Consider the following 14666-nt stretch of genomic DNA (forward strand, 5'->3'; position numbering starts at 1 on the left):
TTTCCTGAGGAAATTACCCCAATTCCTGCCTTGACCAGAGATTTTTCTCTCTTTTTTTTTAAAAACCCATTTTATGTCACTAAAGTATGTACTTTCACCTCGAGGGAAGTTCCAAAGGAGTACAGTACATTGAAGTGTATTGCTGTCTTTCAAACCCCTTGTCTAGGAGAGCGGGGAATAAGGCACCTGCAGCGGCAGGGAGAGCTGCTGGGCGCCTGCCTGGCCCTGTCCCACGCGGGCTCCGTGCTGATAACCACGGGATTCCCCACCCACTTCGGCCACCAGCCGCCCGAGGAGAACGACGGCCCCCCGGGGGCCCTTGCCATCGCTGCCATGCTGCAGGCCTTGGAGAAACAGGTTGCCATAGTGACAGATCAGAGAGCCATGGATCTGAATAAAAAGATTATTGAAGAAGCTGTTCGACTAGGTAAGAGACATGGGTTTTTCAGGTGTTTATCTTGCTAATTTCAGCCACAGTTTGCTTCAGTTTTAATCTGCCACTTAGTCCAGGACATTTTTTGCCCCAGAGAATGAATCAGAATTCATACTCTAAGCTCTGCTCATCATTGCTACGATGACATTTTGTTACAGCATCAAGTTAATGTGTACATAGCTGAGTACTGATTCTGGATATGATAAATTGTGAATGTCTGTTCTTATTGTTGTAGACCTGTTTTCTACTTCAAGGTCCCATTTAACAGCAGTTACATCTAAACAAGTTTAAATTAAAGTAAGGATGTAGGGAGCTCATCATGAACTGTGTAAAGACATTGAATTCTTATTGTTCTAGCAATTTTGCTTTTTTTTTTTAAGTTACTCAAAGATACATTAAAAAAAAAAGCAGAATCTGAATTTCATTTTGCTTTCCTGTAGGAATCCTGAAGAAGCCCATCCCTCTATTGAGTTATCAAAGGGAAAGTGCCAATTCAGCTTTAACGTTTTTGTGTGAGAATGGGAATCCTGGAAGACCTAGGTATGTGGATTCACTTTTTGAGAATGGGTCACACCTCTACTGTGCAAAATAATATAATCAAAATAAGGACCATGGTCTAAAAAAGCACAATGGCTGCAAGTAAATCCTTAAGACTTTGAATGCACAGAACAAACTTTGAAGCCAAACACTGTTATTGGAGCATACACAGAGTACAGAATTCCACATTACTCTGCAATTATGCACTTCTGGATTAAAAAAAAGAAAAAAAAATCTTCATATATCAATAGTTCTTTTCCCTCAAAAAATTTCAAACATGTTTTCAGCTGTTATTGTATAAATATATATACACACACTATATATTATTTTACCAATTTTTAAATCAGTGAGAAGAAAATTATTATATCAAAGTCAGTGAAAGAGCTAAGAAAAGTGCTGTGGAAAGTGTGCATTTTCTAGAGCTTTAGCTCTAATCTGACAGCTAGGGAATGTGATCTGACTTAATAAAATGTTATGTGTTTGTAATGGTGTGATTAGGGTAAATGCACTGGAGAATTTGCTAAGTAGCTGTATGCTCATTTCATTACTTAGCATGCAACCTATATTTCCTTGAAGTAGGCATCCATTGCTCATTTTTATTGATCTTTCCTTGTAAAGTATTTTAATATAGTTGCCCTCAGTTTGCATTCTTTAATGAAAAGGTCTTTCACCCTGGTATTTGCTTCATTAACTTATTGGATTCCCATTTCTTTCCACAGGTTAGTGGGTACTGTAATAGTGTGCATGATACTGTCTTCATTTTTTATGTGTTGTTTTAAAAATGTCTTTTATAGCTATGCTTAATTCAAGTACAGGCATATTATATTTAAATTGGTCCCTTAGTCCCAAAAGGCTGAAGTAAGTATTTTTTAAAAGTAGACAACTAACCTGCTAAAGGTCTCTGGAATCACTGTAGATACCCACCCACAAGAACATTAAGTAATTCAGCAGAATTAGTAACCTCTTAACAGTAAAATCAGAGAAACAGAAGAAAAATAACTTAATTCTAACATGCAGTGGCAGAACTGAGTAGTATAGTTCTACTTAAAATGTAGGACAGCTGCAGTACATCTGTCTACTTTCATAACCACCATAACAGCCATGGACTTTAAAATAAATCCTCCAAATCTAAAGACCCAAACATTGCCTTACTAGAAACAGATGAATATTTGCCAAGCAATGTACTTTAGGCAGAGAATATATTTGCACTAACAAGGATTTAGAAGATCATTAATTTTCCACTTTTTTCTTTCTGTGAATGCACTTACAAAGACTAATATTTTACAAGACACTGTCTGCTTTAATGTGAAGCAGAGCCAGGCCAGATGGCTGACCCAAGGAATTACTGGCTAGGAGGATTGCAGGAACTTCTCAATTTCTTGGTAGCAAATGTGGTTTGGGGGAGCTGCACTAAAGCTATTAAAAAAACCCTGAACTAACCTTTGGGAAAAAAAAAAACCCATAGACAACTACATTCAGAAATAATAAAACAGGTGTCCAAGCTTTACCTTGAATCCCAAGTGGTCAAAAAGTAGATCCAAGCACAAGCAGCCAACAGAAGTATTTTTCATGTGAAAATCACAGCTTTGACTTCTTCCCTCTGTTTTTTCACTCACATCTAACCAGATTTGATCACCTGGTAGCAATAGAGCGTGCTGGGATGGCTGCTGATGGCAATTATTACAATGCCAGGAAAGTTAACATTAAACATCTGGTGGATCCCATAGATGAACTATTTTTAGCTGCACAAACCATTCCAGGAATCACAACAACAGGTAAGTGTGAGTTTGTGTATGTTCTCAGAAGCAAGAGAAGCACAGAGCAGGAGCTCTTACTGATAGTGAAGGGGAGGAGGAGGCAGGTGGTGAGTGGCTGCTTTCAGGCTACAGCTGTTTGTTGGGATTGGATTTGAAGACATCGTTGCTGGAGAAAAATTACAGGTTTCTATTAAAGGATTCTCACAGGCAAAAAAAAAAAAGGATTTTATTTCAAAGTTATTTATTTAAGTTATTTACTTTTTTCTTTTTCATCCTTATTTAAGGATGAAAAAGAAAAAAAAAGCAAGCCCAGATGTATGACCTATACATAAGTCTATGTACTTACATTCTAAGTGCAGTTTTTCATAGTGACTTTATTCTGTATTTTTCGTGTTGAAGGCAACATAGAACATAAATGGTTGTTGGATGGTAACATTCTTTTTTTAAAGTGTTGGTTTTATGATTGTTACACCTAAGCTAAAACAGCAGTCTGGATGGAATCTTTTTTTGTATTGTCTTTAGCAGTACATTCCTTTAAGCAGGGATTACATATTTGCATCTATTAAAATAGTGCCTTCTCCAACAGAATCCATGTGTACAGTAAGAATCTTGAAAGGAATGCCTTGTCCTTCCCACCAAAATAACATTGGCCTTTGCTAGTACTTTGAATGAAAATGCTTTTGTCAACATTCTGCTCCTCTCTTTAGGCAACAAACTTTTTTTTCTTGGAAACTTATTTATATCTGGTTTGGAAAAAGTATGCCATTAGACCATTGTACAATATCCTTGTACAGTCAAATGCTTCCTGCTACCATGTATGGCCCAAATGAGAGTTTGGGATATATATAATCTCTGTAAATATTGAAGTCAAATTAGAAATAAGTACCCATGCCAGGCTGACTTCTGTCACTTCAGAACACATCTGCTTTTTTTCTTCTTACAGTGCTGTGGACTCACTCCTAAGTATTACCAAAAGCATGGGAACTTTGGCTTCTCAGTTTTGTTGTTTTTCAAATGTTTCCACAGAATTTAGAGAGCTTCTGCAGAGATAATGCATAGTCTGATTTCACTCTATTGGTATCATTCAAAAGCTGTGTATCAGAGGACTTCACTGATATGTTATTATTGTAAAATTTGCAAGACTTTGTATTTAGGTTTAATTTGGGTTTTTTTCCTATTCATGAGATGTACCTTCCAACATTCAAAAGGAAGCACTCTAGATGGCACTGTCTTGGCAGTCTCAACAGAGGACAAAGATTGACTGAATAAGTATTATATAGGAAAAGCTCTGTTTTGTAAAGATGTCTAGTAAAATGCCTCAGAGCTTCATCTGCTGCTGTTAGTTTCAACTCCTGTCCCTGATTTTAGGTTGTTGATAGAAGAATTTGATCTCTCCAGCTACTTACATAACATCACAACCTGATTCCTTTAGTAAAAATGCTCTCATCTCTTCAAATATCTCCCACAGCAGCTCAAAGTATATTATTCATTTGCTGGAGTTTGGAATGTTCTGCCAGCTGAGAATTTGAATCTACTCAGCAGAATGTAGTTTGTTTCAAACATTCTCTAAATATTCAAATATACTATGAAATGTCATTAATAAAAAAAACCACAGGCTTGTGAAAAAGAAGAAAAGCAGTTATTCAGATTCACTGTGTCTCAGTGCTGTGAACTTTATCTAAAGAGATTTCTGCATAGAAAATAGTTTAACAAGTCAGAGGCTTTAAATGACAAAGAAGGGATCTGCTCTGTTCTCCCATGGCATTTGGGTAAGGGGACATTCTGCTCTGGAGAACTAACTGAGTGTCTGTAAGAAAGCGACATAGTTGTTTCTTACATTGTCTGTTATCCAGTTAACATTTCTTGTTTTGCTTATCACATTAATTTTTGTGTCTGTTATTTTAATTGGGTAGCAATTTCTTGGGTTGGATGTTGAGTTTTTCAATGTGTTACTGCCAAGTATAGTTTGACTTAGCCACTGTGGCCTTTGTGTTTTTTCTCCCATTACTGATAGCAACGTGTTGCTACTGATGAGGATAAATTATTTTCTGGTGGGGCTGTCTTCATCTTTGTTTATGGTCAGTAGGAATTTGGAAGCATTTGACTAGTTCCAGAATAAATGCAAATATTGTACAGAATTAGGGTGGTGTACTTGAATAACCTTATAGGCTAGAATACCAGAAAGATCAAGTTTTCAACCTACAGAAATTCTTTATATAGTGTGCTCTGTGGCAAGAAGCACTGTGTCAGTAGGTGGAGAGGGGAAATGTTAGAACATTTGTTACATGCTGATTAATTGCTGTCAAGTGTTGCGTTTAAAACAAGATTTGTGGTTTTTTTTTTAAAAATCTGATCTGGTAGTTTGACCACAGACAAAGCATGAGCAATGCCTGCAGTTGGGTACTGACATCCTAAAAACTCAGGGAGTGAGGAGCAGCCTTGAGGAATTCACAGAGTAAGAAGACATGAAAAGCTGAGTTTGAAAGGGACTCATTTTCCACATAAGTGTGAAATAAAAGATTAAGAAATGTTACTGGAACCACATATTATTTTTTTCAGCTGTCATACAATTGACATAGCTACATGCTATTTATATAGGAGCTAATTAAAAGCTTTCCAAAGTACTGCATGAAAAAATGGGGTCACCCATTTTCCTTTCATACAAAAGATTTTTAGCCCAGAAGACTGATGTCTCCTGCATATTTCATGAATGTAGTTTCAGAGAACAATGTAGTCAGTGGGAACTTGCATGGACGATCCAGCAGAACTGTTTTTTCTTTGGAAAGAAATTGGGCCTTTAGAGGAGGATTCATCTTGCCTATTTTCAGACATCTATATTTGAGATGTCTGCCTTGGGGTGAGATGAACTGAATGTGTGAAGGGAGTGTTTCTTTCTGCTGACTTTAAAAGCAGCATAGCTGACTGGCTCATGGATGGATGGCTGCATTTGCACAGGTGAATTTCACTCTGGAGATCCACAGTAAAGCACAGTTCTCTGGCAATGTGTGGAGGAAGAAGAAAACAGATGGGAAAGGAGACTTTTCAGTGGGATGTTCTTTTCCTCCCAGTGTCACACAAATGGGATCCATCCACAGCAATAGATCTACTCATTGTGCAGCCATCCTGGTGACAGGACCCCCACAAAGACAGGAAAAGCAAGGGAGGGCAGATAGAACAAGCCCTGAGCAATGGATATATTTCAGTTAAAGAAACTGTTGGTTATTTTCCTGGGACAAGAATTCATCTCAGCCCTTTTAAAGAATGTTAAGAGCAAACATTTTAATTTTGAGTATAAGAAAAATCAGAACATTGTGTGATTCTTACAAAGCAGTAGAACTTCCATATTTATATATGAGGATATAAGCACCAGGATTATATCAATACCTGTTTGAAAAGTACTGCCAATAAAGAGATTTTTGAAAACACCAGTAACTCCCAATGGTGAAATAAATGTGAGCAGATTATTAAAGCAGACAAAAAAGAGTAGCTGTTCCATGGCAAATCCTTTTATGTAAGCTGTGTGTCACTCAGTTACACCCTACTTGACTGGATAGACTTAAGGAATCAAATAAAAATTGCTGCTGAGAAACAACTTTCCATTTCGCTTAGAGAAGAAATTTGCTACAGACACACGAGGTATTTATGCAGTTACTAAAAGTGTTAAATTTACCAGTTTTCAGGCCTTGAAGTGTAAATTATAAATATTGTAATTTCTCTGCTGTAACACATACTATGCATTAGAGCACAGCCACATTTCAAATTCAAATCTGATACATCGCAGTGAGGACTTGGAGCTCTTCACTGTTCTGTTTCACAGACATGGTCAGGGATTTTTCTGTAAAATCTTCAAATCCAAAAAGATGCCATTCAGACTAACAGATGAAAGAGAAATTTTAATTTCCCACTAAATATTAATAATAAATTATGAATAAGTATAAATAATAAATAATTGTAATATGTTTTTTAATATATTGGTAAGAGACTTGAGGACCTATCCAGCTTTTATGTAAACTGCTAGTTTATATGTTACCCTCATCTCCAGGTATCTAAATAACATCTGATATATACTAAATATTGGGTTGCCTAGAATTTTCCTGAAATTGCATAGATCCCACTGATTTCACTAAAAGCACTAAGACAAATACACAGTATTTCTATTTGTGCAACAAAAATCAAGGTCCCACATCAGTATATTAGAAAATTAAAATAAATAAAGACTAGCTATTTTTTTGGTAAGTGACTGTGGAAAACAAAAATAGTAATAGTACATGGGGCTGGGCTCTGTGTACTGCAGCATGTTAGTGATCTGTATCAAACAGATGGGCAGTGCAGTCAGGCCTGCTTCTGCCCAAATCCTTATGTATGTTCTTACTTGTCTTTCTGCAATAAGTGTTATATCTATTCTGGTTTTTTAATTAAAGCTTGTAACAAGCCAAAGCTTTCTATGCTTGCTTTATCATAGAATTGGCTGATTTCTCAGGTTGATTTGGGTTTAATTTTCTATCTTCTTTCTTTATTTGTGCTGATGTACTTGTGATAACACATTATATAGACCACTCATGTAAGGCCTTCCATAAATAAAGTTCACTGTCTCGATTCTGTCTGCAGTTCACAACCACTTGCTAACTTTGATTTCTTTCGCAAGCATGCAATGTAGAGTGTACATTGCATGATAAATTTAGAGGGATGTAATTGATGATTCTTTCAGCTATTTCATTCACAGTCTTCTGTTTTTAGGTGCTGTGTATGAAAAAGGATAGTTCATAGCTCCATATGAGATGGTTTATCACAGCAACTGTGGGGAAGAAACTGGATGTTTTCTAAATGGATTGTCAGTTATATGCTGTGTTCATACTAATTTTGTCTTTTTCCCTTTTATAAAGGTGTTGGAGATGGAGGAAATGAATTAGGAATGGGCAAAGTAAAAGATGCTGTAAAGAAGCACATAAAAAATGGAGATGTTATAGCTTGTGATGTTGAAGCTGATTTTACTGTTGTAGCTGGTAAGGGATTTTTGGTGGGATGGGAGAGTAGCTGATGTCTGAGAATAGTCTTGACAAGGAAACATTTGTCTTTCCAAGTAATTTTTATTGGCCCTTTCCAAGTCATCCTCAGGAAACTGATCTATCTCTGTATTATGGATATTTTCTGGAGAGTTAAGCATATGTTGCTTCAGAAGAACTGACTGAAAATTGAGAATATTCTATGAACAAAGTGCACTTAATTGGAAATAGTTGGGAAAATCCTGCGTATTTTTGAAAAATCACACATTTTATAAAATCATAGAACCATAGAATCCTAGAATGGTTTGGGTTGGAAGGGACCTTGAAGATCATCCAGTTCCTACTCCCCCTCCCATGGGCAGGAAACCTTTCACTAGACCAGGTTACTCAATATCTGTGCATATACAAATGTTCAGTATAATTTATAAACTTCTGTTTAGAATGTGCCCCTATCAGACATAAATCAGTCATATTGCCCCTTTACAAAGAGATAAGATTTTTTTTTATAAACACTCAAGGACAAATGTAGTAGTATGTTCTTAATGTTCTTGATGTTCAATAAATGTTGAATGTTATAGTTAAAACGCTGTTTTACACCAGCATGAAATAAAATTCACAGTGAGAAAAAGATGTTCAGCACAAACCAGCTTCTGAACTGGATGGTCTGAATTTTCCTTGGGCTCCAGTTTCTCTGTTCTAACCCAGGTGTCTCTGGCACAACCTGGACACTCAGCAGCCAATCTGTGCAGTTTGGTTTCACAGTGTCACTCTTTGCAGGGGTCTCTAACTGGGGTGGCTATGCCATGGCCTGTGCCCTGCACGTGCTGCGCTGCTGCGAGACCCACGAGCGTTACCTGCGCCGAGCCCTCGGCTGCCCGCGCACACCGAGCCAGAGGCCCTGGCTGCCCGCGCTGCCCTCCGTCCCCAAGGTACCTCCTGTGGGCAGGGACTGCCACTCACTGTCACAGGGAGATGGAGGTGGCCAGCAGCTGCTGGATCCCGCCTGGGCCAGTTCAGTACCTCACCTTCACAAGATCTTTGGGCACTTCTCAGGATTCCTTGTAAAGGAGCAGCCACACTGTGCTTAGACTGTTTTCCACAAAGGAGACAGATTGCAAATAAAAATCTGTTGTAAGCATATTTCAAAGCACTCATACCTTCTCAGTGATTTCTCATGGGCAGCCCCTCACAGCACTGACTCCTTCTTCACAGCACAGCCACCAAACACCATCTCTCTCCTTAACCAGCTAACCCACTCTTTTGTAGCACTCTTCTTATTGGACACAGCTGTGGCCTATAAAGGGCAGGCCTGTTCCTAATCTTTGGTGATTAGTACAGCTGCAACTCCTCAGGTGTGAGACTGCCTTCTGCACTATATTTTCTTACATTCTATCCCTCCACAAAAATCCTTCAATATGGATGTGTTCGTGTCTTGCGGCTTCAAGCAGAAGACAGTGCTACAATTTTATGGGCAATGCAAGAAATCCTTGGATTGAGATACAGTGCTAAAAATTCCCTGTTTGCTTCCTTAGTATCATTCATGATTTTATAACCCTCTGTTGTAGTGTCCTTTAGATGTCTGCTTCCAAAATCAAAAGTCACATTTCTTATGCAGTAGCCACTCCATACTTCTGATCTTTGTACCTTACTTCTGATCTTCCCCCTTTTCTAGTTTGCTGCAACCTTTCTACAATTAGTTTTGAATGTTTCTAAATTAGAGTTGGAAAAAAACTTGTACATAAATATTTTTAAATGTGTTTTGACTAATGCAGTTTTGTACAGTGTGATATTCTGGGAATGCAAAGGTTTCAGACTGAGAAAAAGTAAAAAAACTGAGAGGGGTGAGAAATGACTGATCTGTGCTCATCCTGTGAAGCACGTGCCTCTATTTTTAACTTGACAGTGGTTAAAAAAAAAAATCTGTCTATACACACACACACCTCCAATGATTAAATAAGATTTGTTCCACAACTTTGCAATAAATTAGGAGCTTCAAGATTCGGCTTTATTAGCAGAGGTTTGGACAAACCCATTAAGTGTGTGATGTCCAAGAATGCTAAGCAAAATGCAATCCATCTACCATAGCTGCTGCCCGCAACAAAGAAGTTTTTCTCCTGAGATGATGGGACATTCTGCATGAAATCCTTTTAAGTATTTTAGAGTAGATCCCACTAATTTATTTTTTTTCTTGCTATCTTTGTTTTTCATCTAAAAATCATAAAAGTGAAACTGATCCCAACACTTGGCATAGCCATATAGCTTAACAAAGCAGCAGCACAGTCTTTTTTATAAAACAGATTAATTATTTTTCAGTTTTCAATGTTTTTTTCCAGTTGCACCTACTGGTTTTTGACCTTTAAATTAATGCATCCTAAAATACTGTGATCAAAATTCCTGGTAATGAGATACTGTAATTAAATGTTATATTGTGTACAGGAAAACCTTGTTTTTGTTTTACTAAGCTATACAGCTGGCAATATTAATGATCCAATAATGGGCTACTGAAAGTGCAATACTAAAATCTGTTGAGATAAAATTAATGGAAACAGTTTTGTGGAGGGGAGAAAATGACAAAATGTCTGACAAGAAAATATGATATCTTTAATTATAAATCACACAACAATGAACAGTGCAGAAGATTGAATACATTAGTATTCACATATTCCATTAGTATTAAAAAATCAGACCATTTATGTTTATATGGCTACTTCCTGCAAAATTCAGCTTCGTTTAATGCTGTAATAATTACCCTAGTGAGATAAAGAGCAGCGCCACGCAGATCCATCTCAGTGTTTCTATTTGTGATTGTAACTGGAAAGAGGACATTGGAAGGAGTCCCTTAGCACCAGACAGCTTTCTTATAATGTGTTTTATTTTTCTTCAAAAAATGGCACTTCCATGAATGCTGTGGGTCATAATTACTAAGTGAAGACTTCCCCTGAAACACCAACATTATTTCCCTTCAGGCTGGTGTTCCAGTGTCAGGATTGCACTGCCAAACCCCAGCACTGCAGAGCTCTCCCTTCCCACTGAACAGCAAACTAAGATTGCTCTGAGTTCATGGATGAGCCTTTCCACACAATTTAGCAAGAGATGCTGCAAAGCATTTGTTCTGTGCTGAGAACTGCAGGAGCAGGAAACAACTGGACCTAAACAATCTTTGCTTACCTTTAGCTTTGCTTACCCAATAATTTGATTATGGTATTGGCTTGGTTTTTCAGATGTTCATGGTGCTTTTACACCAAAGTGACTGTCATGAAATTAATTCATTCATACATATCCAAATGTAGCTAATGCTAAACATCCTACAGTCAACTTTGCATTTCATTGCATCTCACAAACAGGTTAATATCTCAAGCTTTTGTTCTTTTACTGAACTCTTTATTAATGGCAACATATTAGCTGTATCATATTTTTTAAATTATGAACTATATGTATAATATTTTTAAAATTATGAACTATATGTATAATATTTTTTAAATTATGAACTATAAGAATATGAATTATATTATAAATATATAAAGGTGTGACATATTTTTAGTGTGCTTTATTAGCTTTGTCTAAGGAAGTTTTCCCCCTTGAGTAAAGCACAAAGTAACGAGATACTTTTCTATTAATATGATTATTTTTTCCAGTTACCCCACTCCCAACATAATTATTTACTAAAGAGAAAGCTGTGGTCAAATTGCAGCACTGTACAGCTGAGGAAGCAGGCTATACTCTGTATTTGCTTATTAAAAATGGAAGCTGTAGCATTTTATTGGAGGCTATAGTTATCAGCATAGTTATGTAGTATTAAGCAAGCAAACTTTTTTACCTCTTACAAGCAGATCAGAGAGTCTAACAGCACAAACTGTTCATATTAGAGATTACATTTTGTGTATCCGATTTAGGTGTCTCTTTTGTGACAGGAGAGCTCTCCTTTGCCCTTTTGCATTTAGATACACTCAGTGCTAAGAGAAACCTCTGTTGTGCAGAAAGATCAGTTGCATATATTTGCATTTATGTATATGATCATTCATATGATAGAAACTGATGTGCAATTATAATTTTATTAATTATAAAGTAGCAAATTTTATGCTACTAATGTATCCAGATAATTTCCCTAAATAGCTGTGGCACTGCTGACACCATGTAACTATTCATATTTTTCCTTTAGTAGAAAACCAGAGCCTTGTTTAATTTTGTTGCAGCTAAGAATTAGGATGATTTATCAGGAAATAAAAGACAGATCTTTAGAAAGTGCATTCAGAGAGCAGGTTACAAAATTAAACTGAATTCATCACACAGGGATCAATTTGCTTCATTCAGAAATTATTATATTTTGGCCATTTTACCTTTAGGTAAAATACAACCATATTGTGTCTCTATTCAGATCCACAGCTGCTGTACTCTTTGTGGTTTAGATGTGTTCCTAGAAAAAATGCTAACATTTGATAAGAGAAAATTAGATATTTTAATGTTACCTTTTTTTTCATCATTCATGTGTGTGCGGGAGATAAAGAACTTCTGCTAGGTTATTGTGTGGTCATGTCAAATTCCAAGTGTTAAAACCTAGGGAGCTCTTTGTCAAGGACACTGGTAGGATTGTTGCAGTAGCAATTTGCATGGAAATGGAATTGGCACAGTAGACAAAGCTCAGAAAGGGCATTCCTAATTACAAAAGAGAGGAAAAGAGGAAGGAAAAGGAAAAGAGAGGAAAAGATGGATAGATAGATGATAGATAGATGATAGATAGATAGATAGATAGATAGATAGATAGATAGATAGATAGATAGATATGTGAGTGTTTCAAGGTCTTATATAACCTATCACAGGGTTGGCATAGAGAAAGCTAAAAAGTGAGCAGGTTTTTCGTTTTCTTAGACTTTTATTAACAGACTTTAAGGAATAAATTCTCACTATAGTAAATGCTAAAAATTAGAAAGTTTTACTGTGTACATTTCATGGCAAATGAAAAGCAGAGCAGTTTATGCCAGACATACATTCGCTTGAAACAAGATCTTCACATTTCACTGTTCCCTGTGTTTTTTCCAGAGCTCATTTTATCCCATCTTTTCATCTCACAATGCTAACTGGCCCATAGCTCACAAAAAAAGGATTTCTTTTCCCTCTGTGTACTTTTACAGCCTAACTCGGAGCACACTTTGTTATCTGCTTATATTAGTTAAGCAAGAAAATAACTGTAGTTGTAAACAAAGCATATGCTAGTTCAGAGCATGCCAAGGAAGCACAATTTCCGAGGTTGTTTTCTCCCCACTCCTTCCCTAAACAACCAGAATTCTCATCAAATCAAAAATGAAAAGGTTAGAGAGTGCCAAAGGCACAGAGAGATCAGAGAAGCCACAGGAAAGGAAAGTGAGTGTGCAGCCCATCAGGTGCTCTCTGTAACCTTTTTTCCTGGTGCACCCTCCTTCCCTTCTGTCTTTTTCTATAAAAATGCAGCTGCAGCCAGCTGCCTGGATGGGGAAACCACAGATGGATTTTTGAGATACTTTAGGTGGAAGTTCCTCTGATTCTGGTTTGTGCAATACAGGAACTTGAAACCAAGCAAAAAATGTTGTTTCTGAATTGACACTAATGTTCTGTTGGAGGCAGTGTGGAGAAAAATAATATTCAGTGGTTAAGTAACAGTCAGGATTAAAAACCATCTGAAACTCCCTGAGCTCCAGCTGCTAAACATGTTCTTTGGGACAAGATAGTACTTGCAAGTGCAAGTTGATAGCAAAATAAATATGAAAGATATGGTCAGTCTCTCCCAGAATTAAAACAAAAATCTTGATGACTGCCCTTGTCTGATTCAGAATATTAATTATACTCTGTTTTTTTTTGTTGTTTGTTTTTCAAGGAAGAAAAGCTTCTGAAAACACTTGTGCAGCTCGGGGTCCGCAGTGGCAAAACTGCCAGTCTGGAGATGGAAGTGGATGGGCTGCCCTTCTACAGCACCCATTCACTTATGATTGAAAAGCTGCTGCAGGAAGCACAGCAGTGACTGCCCCTAATGATTTCTACATGAAGAGTTGCTCCCATGTCATTTCCTTATTTTTGAGGCTCTCTCAAGGTATAAAAGATCAGAAAAAGATGGCTTTTCATCTCTGGTGTCTTGACCACACACAGCCTTTCATTATTATCCTTACAACATCTCTGTGAAACAAGAAGATGATAGCATCCACTTGGTTTACCTTTCTTTTCTGTAATTTTATAATGGAAAATGGAATTTTGGAATTTTATAATGAAAAATTAATATTAAATTATATTATATAATAAGAGGTGATCTGGCTTTTACAAAGAAAGCATGAAATTTCAATGAGATATTATTGCACTGCTGTTCTTGTTTTACTAACCTCATAACTGCAACAGGAAGTAACTCTCATAGCAACTTGGATTTAAAAATACTTGTGGTGAGGAAAACAGCTACAGTAGAGAGGGAAGATTCAAAACAAAACTGCAGTGTTACAGTAGTGAGAGCTCCCCTGCACACTTCCTGTAGCCCCCCTCTAACACTGTTCTTATGGTGGGGGATAGTTTGTGGAAGTGTGAGGAGAGAAGGAGAAAATTTTAACTGAGCTAATGAAAATGAGGGCAGCATTGCAGATCTTCTGTGTAAAGGGTCGGCTGTGCCATTAACTGTCATATTAGTAATATACCACTTACATATTTTGCCACTTTATGGATAATAGAGGAAAGTTGTAGACATTTCAGAGTATCCTGTTGTTACAAAGAAATTAATTGAATATAAAAATAATTATTAAAATTATTAAAAATTAATGCATGATTAGAAATTAATAAACATTTGCATTCAGTATAACATTATGGAAATAAACTTTTGCATGAATTCCTGCTGTAGAAGTTCAGCTCCTGACATGACCAAGTGAAGTAAGATTGAATTCTGTCTATAGGATTACTAACACTGAAGCAGCACATGACAAATGGTTG

The 14666-nt window shown here is 36.9% G+C and overlaps 1 protein-coding gene across 15 annotated transcripts in view; it reads left to right on the forward strand.

Annotated features, from left to right (window-relative positions):
- The window catches only part of DGLUCY (D-glutamate cyclase), a 64851-nt gene that overhangs the window by 34428 nt on the left and 15757 nt on the right, over window positions 1-14666 (forward strand). For 10 of the 15 annotated variants that reach the window (XM_059850153.1, XM_059850157.1, XM_059850151.1 and 7 more), the window contains 6 exons: window positions 167-427; window positions 874-973; window positions 2597-2745; window positions 7611-7730; window positions 8508-8659; window positions 13579-14565. In XM_059850153.1, the coding sequence (XP_059706136.1) occupies window positions 167-427; window positions 874-973; window positions 2597-2745; window positions 7611-7730; window positions 8508-8659; window positions 13579-13722 (926 nt within the window). In that variant the 3' untranslated portion in view covers window positions 13723-14565. Of the gene's footprint in view, window positions 1-166; window positions 428-873; window positions 974-2596; window positions 2746-7610; window positions 7731-8507; window positions 8660-13578; window positions 14566-14666 lie in introns of those variants that run through there. The other 5 variants (XR_009487005.1, XR_009487008.1, XR_009487007.1 and 2 more) reach the window with 1 other exon arrangement.

The sequence above is a fragment of the Haemorhous mexicanus genome, chromosome 6, assembly GCF_027477595.1.
Source record: "Haemorhous mexicanus isolate bHaeMex1 chromosome 6, bHaeMex1.pri, whole genome shotgun sequence".
NCBI lineage: Eukaryota > Metazoa > Chordata > Aves > Passeriformes > Fringillidae > Haemorhous > Haemorhous mexicanus.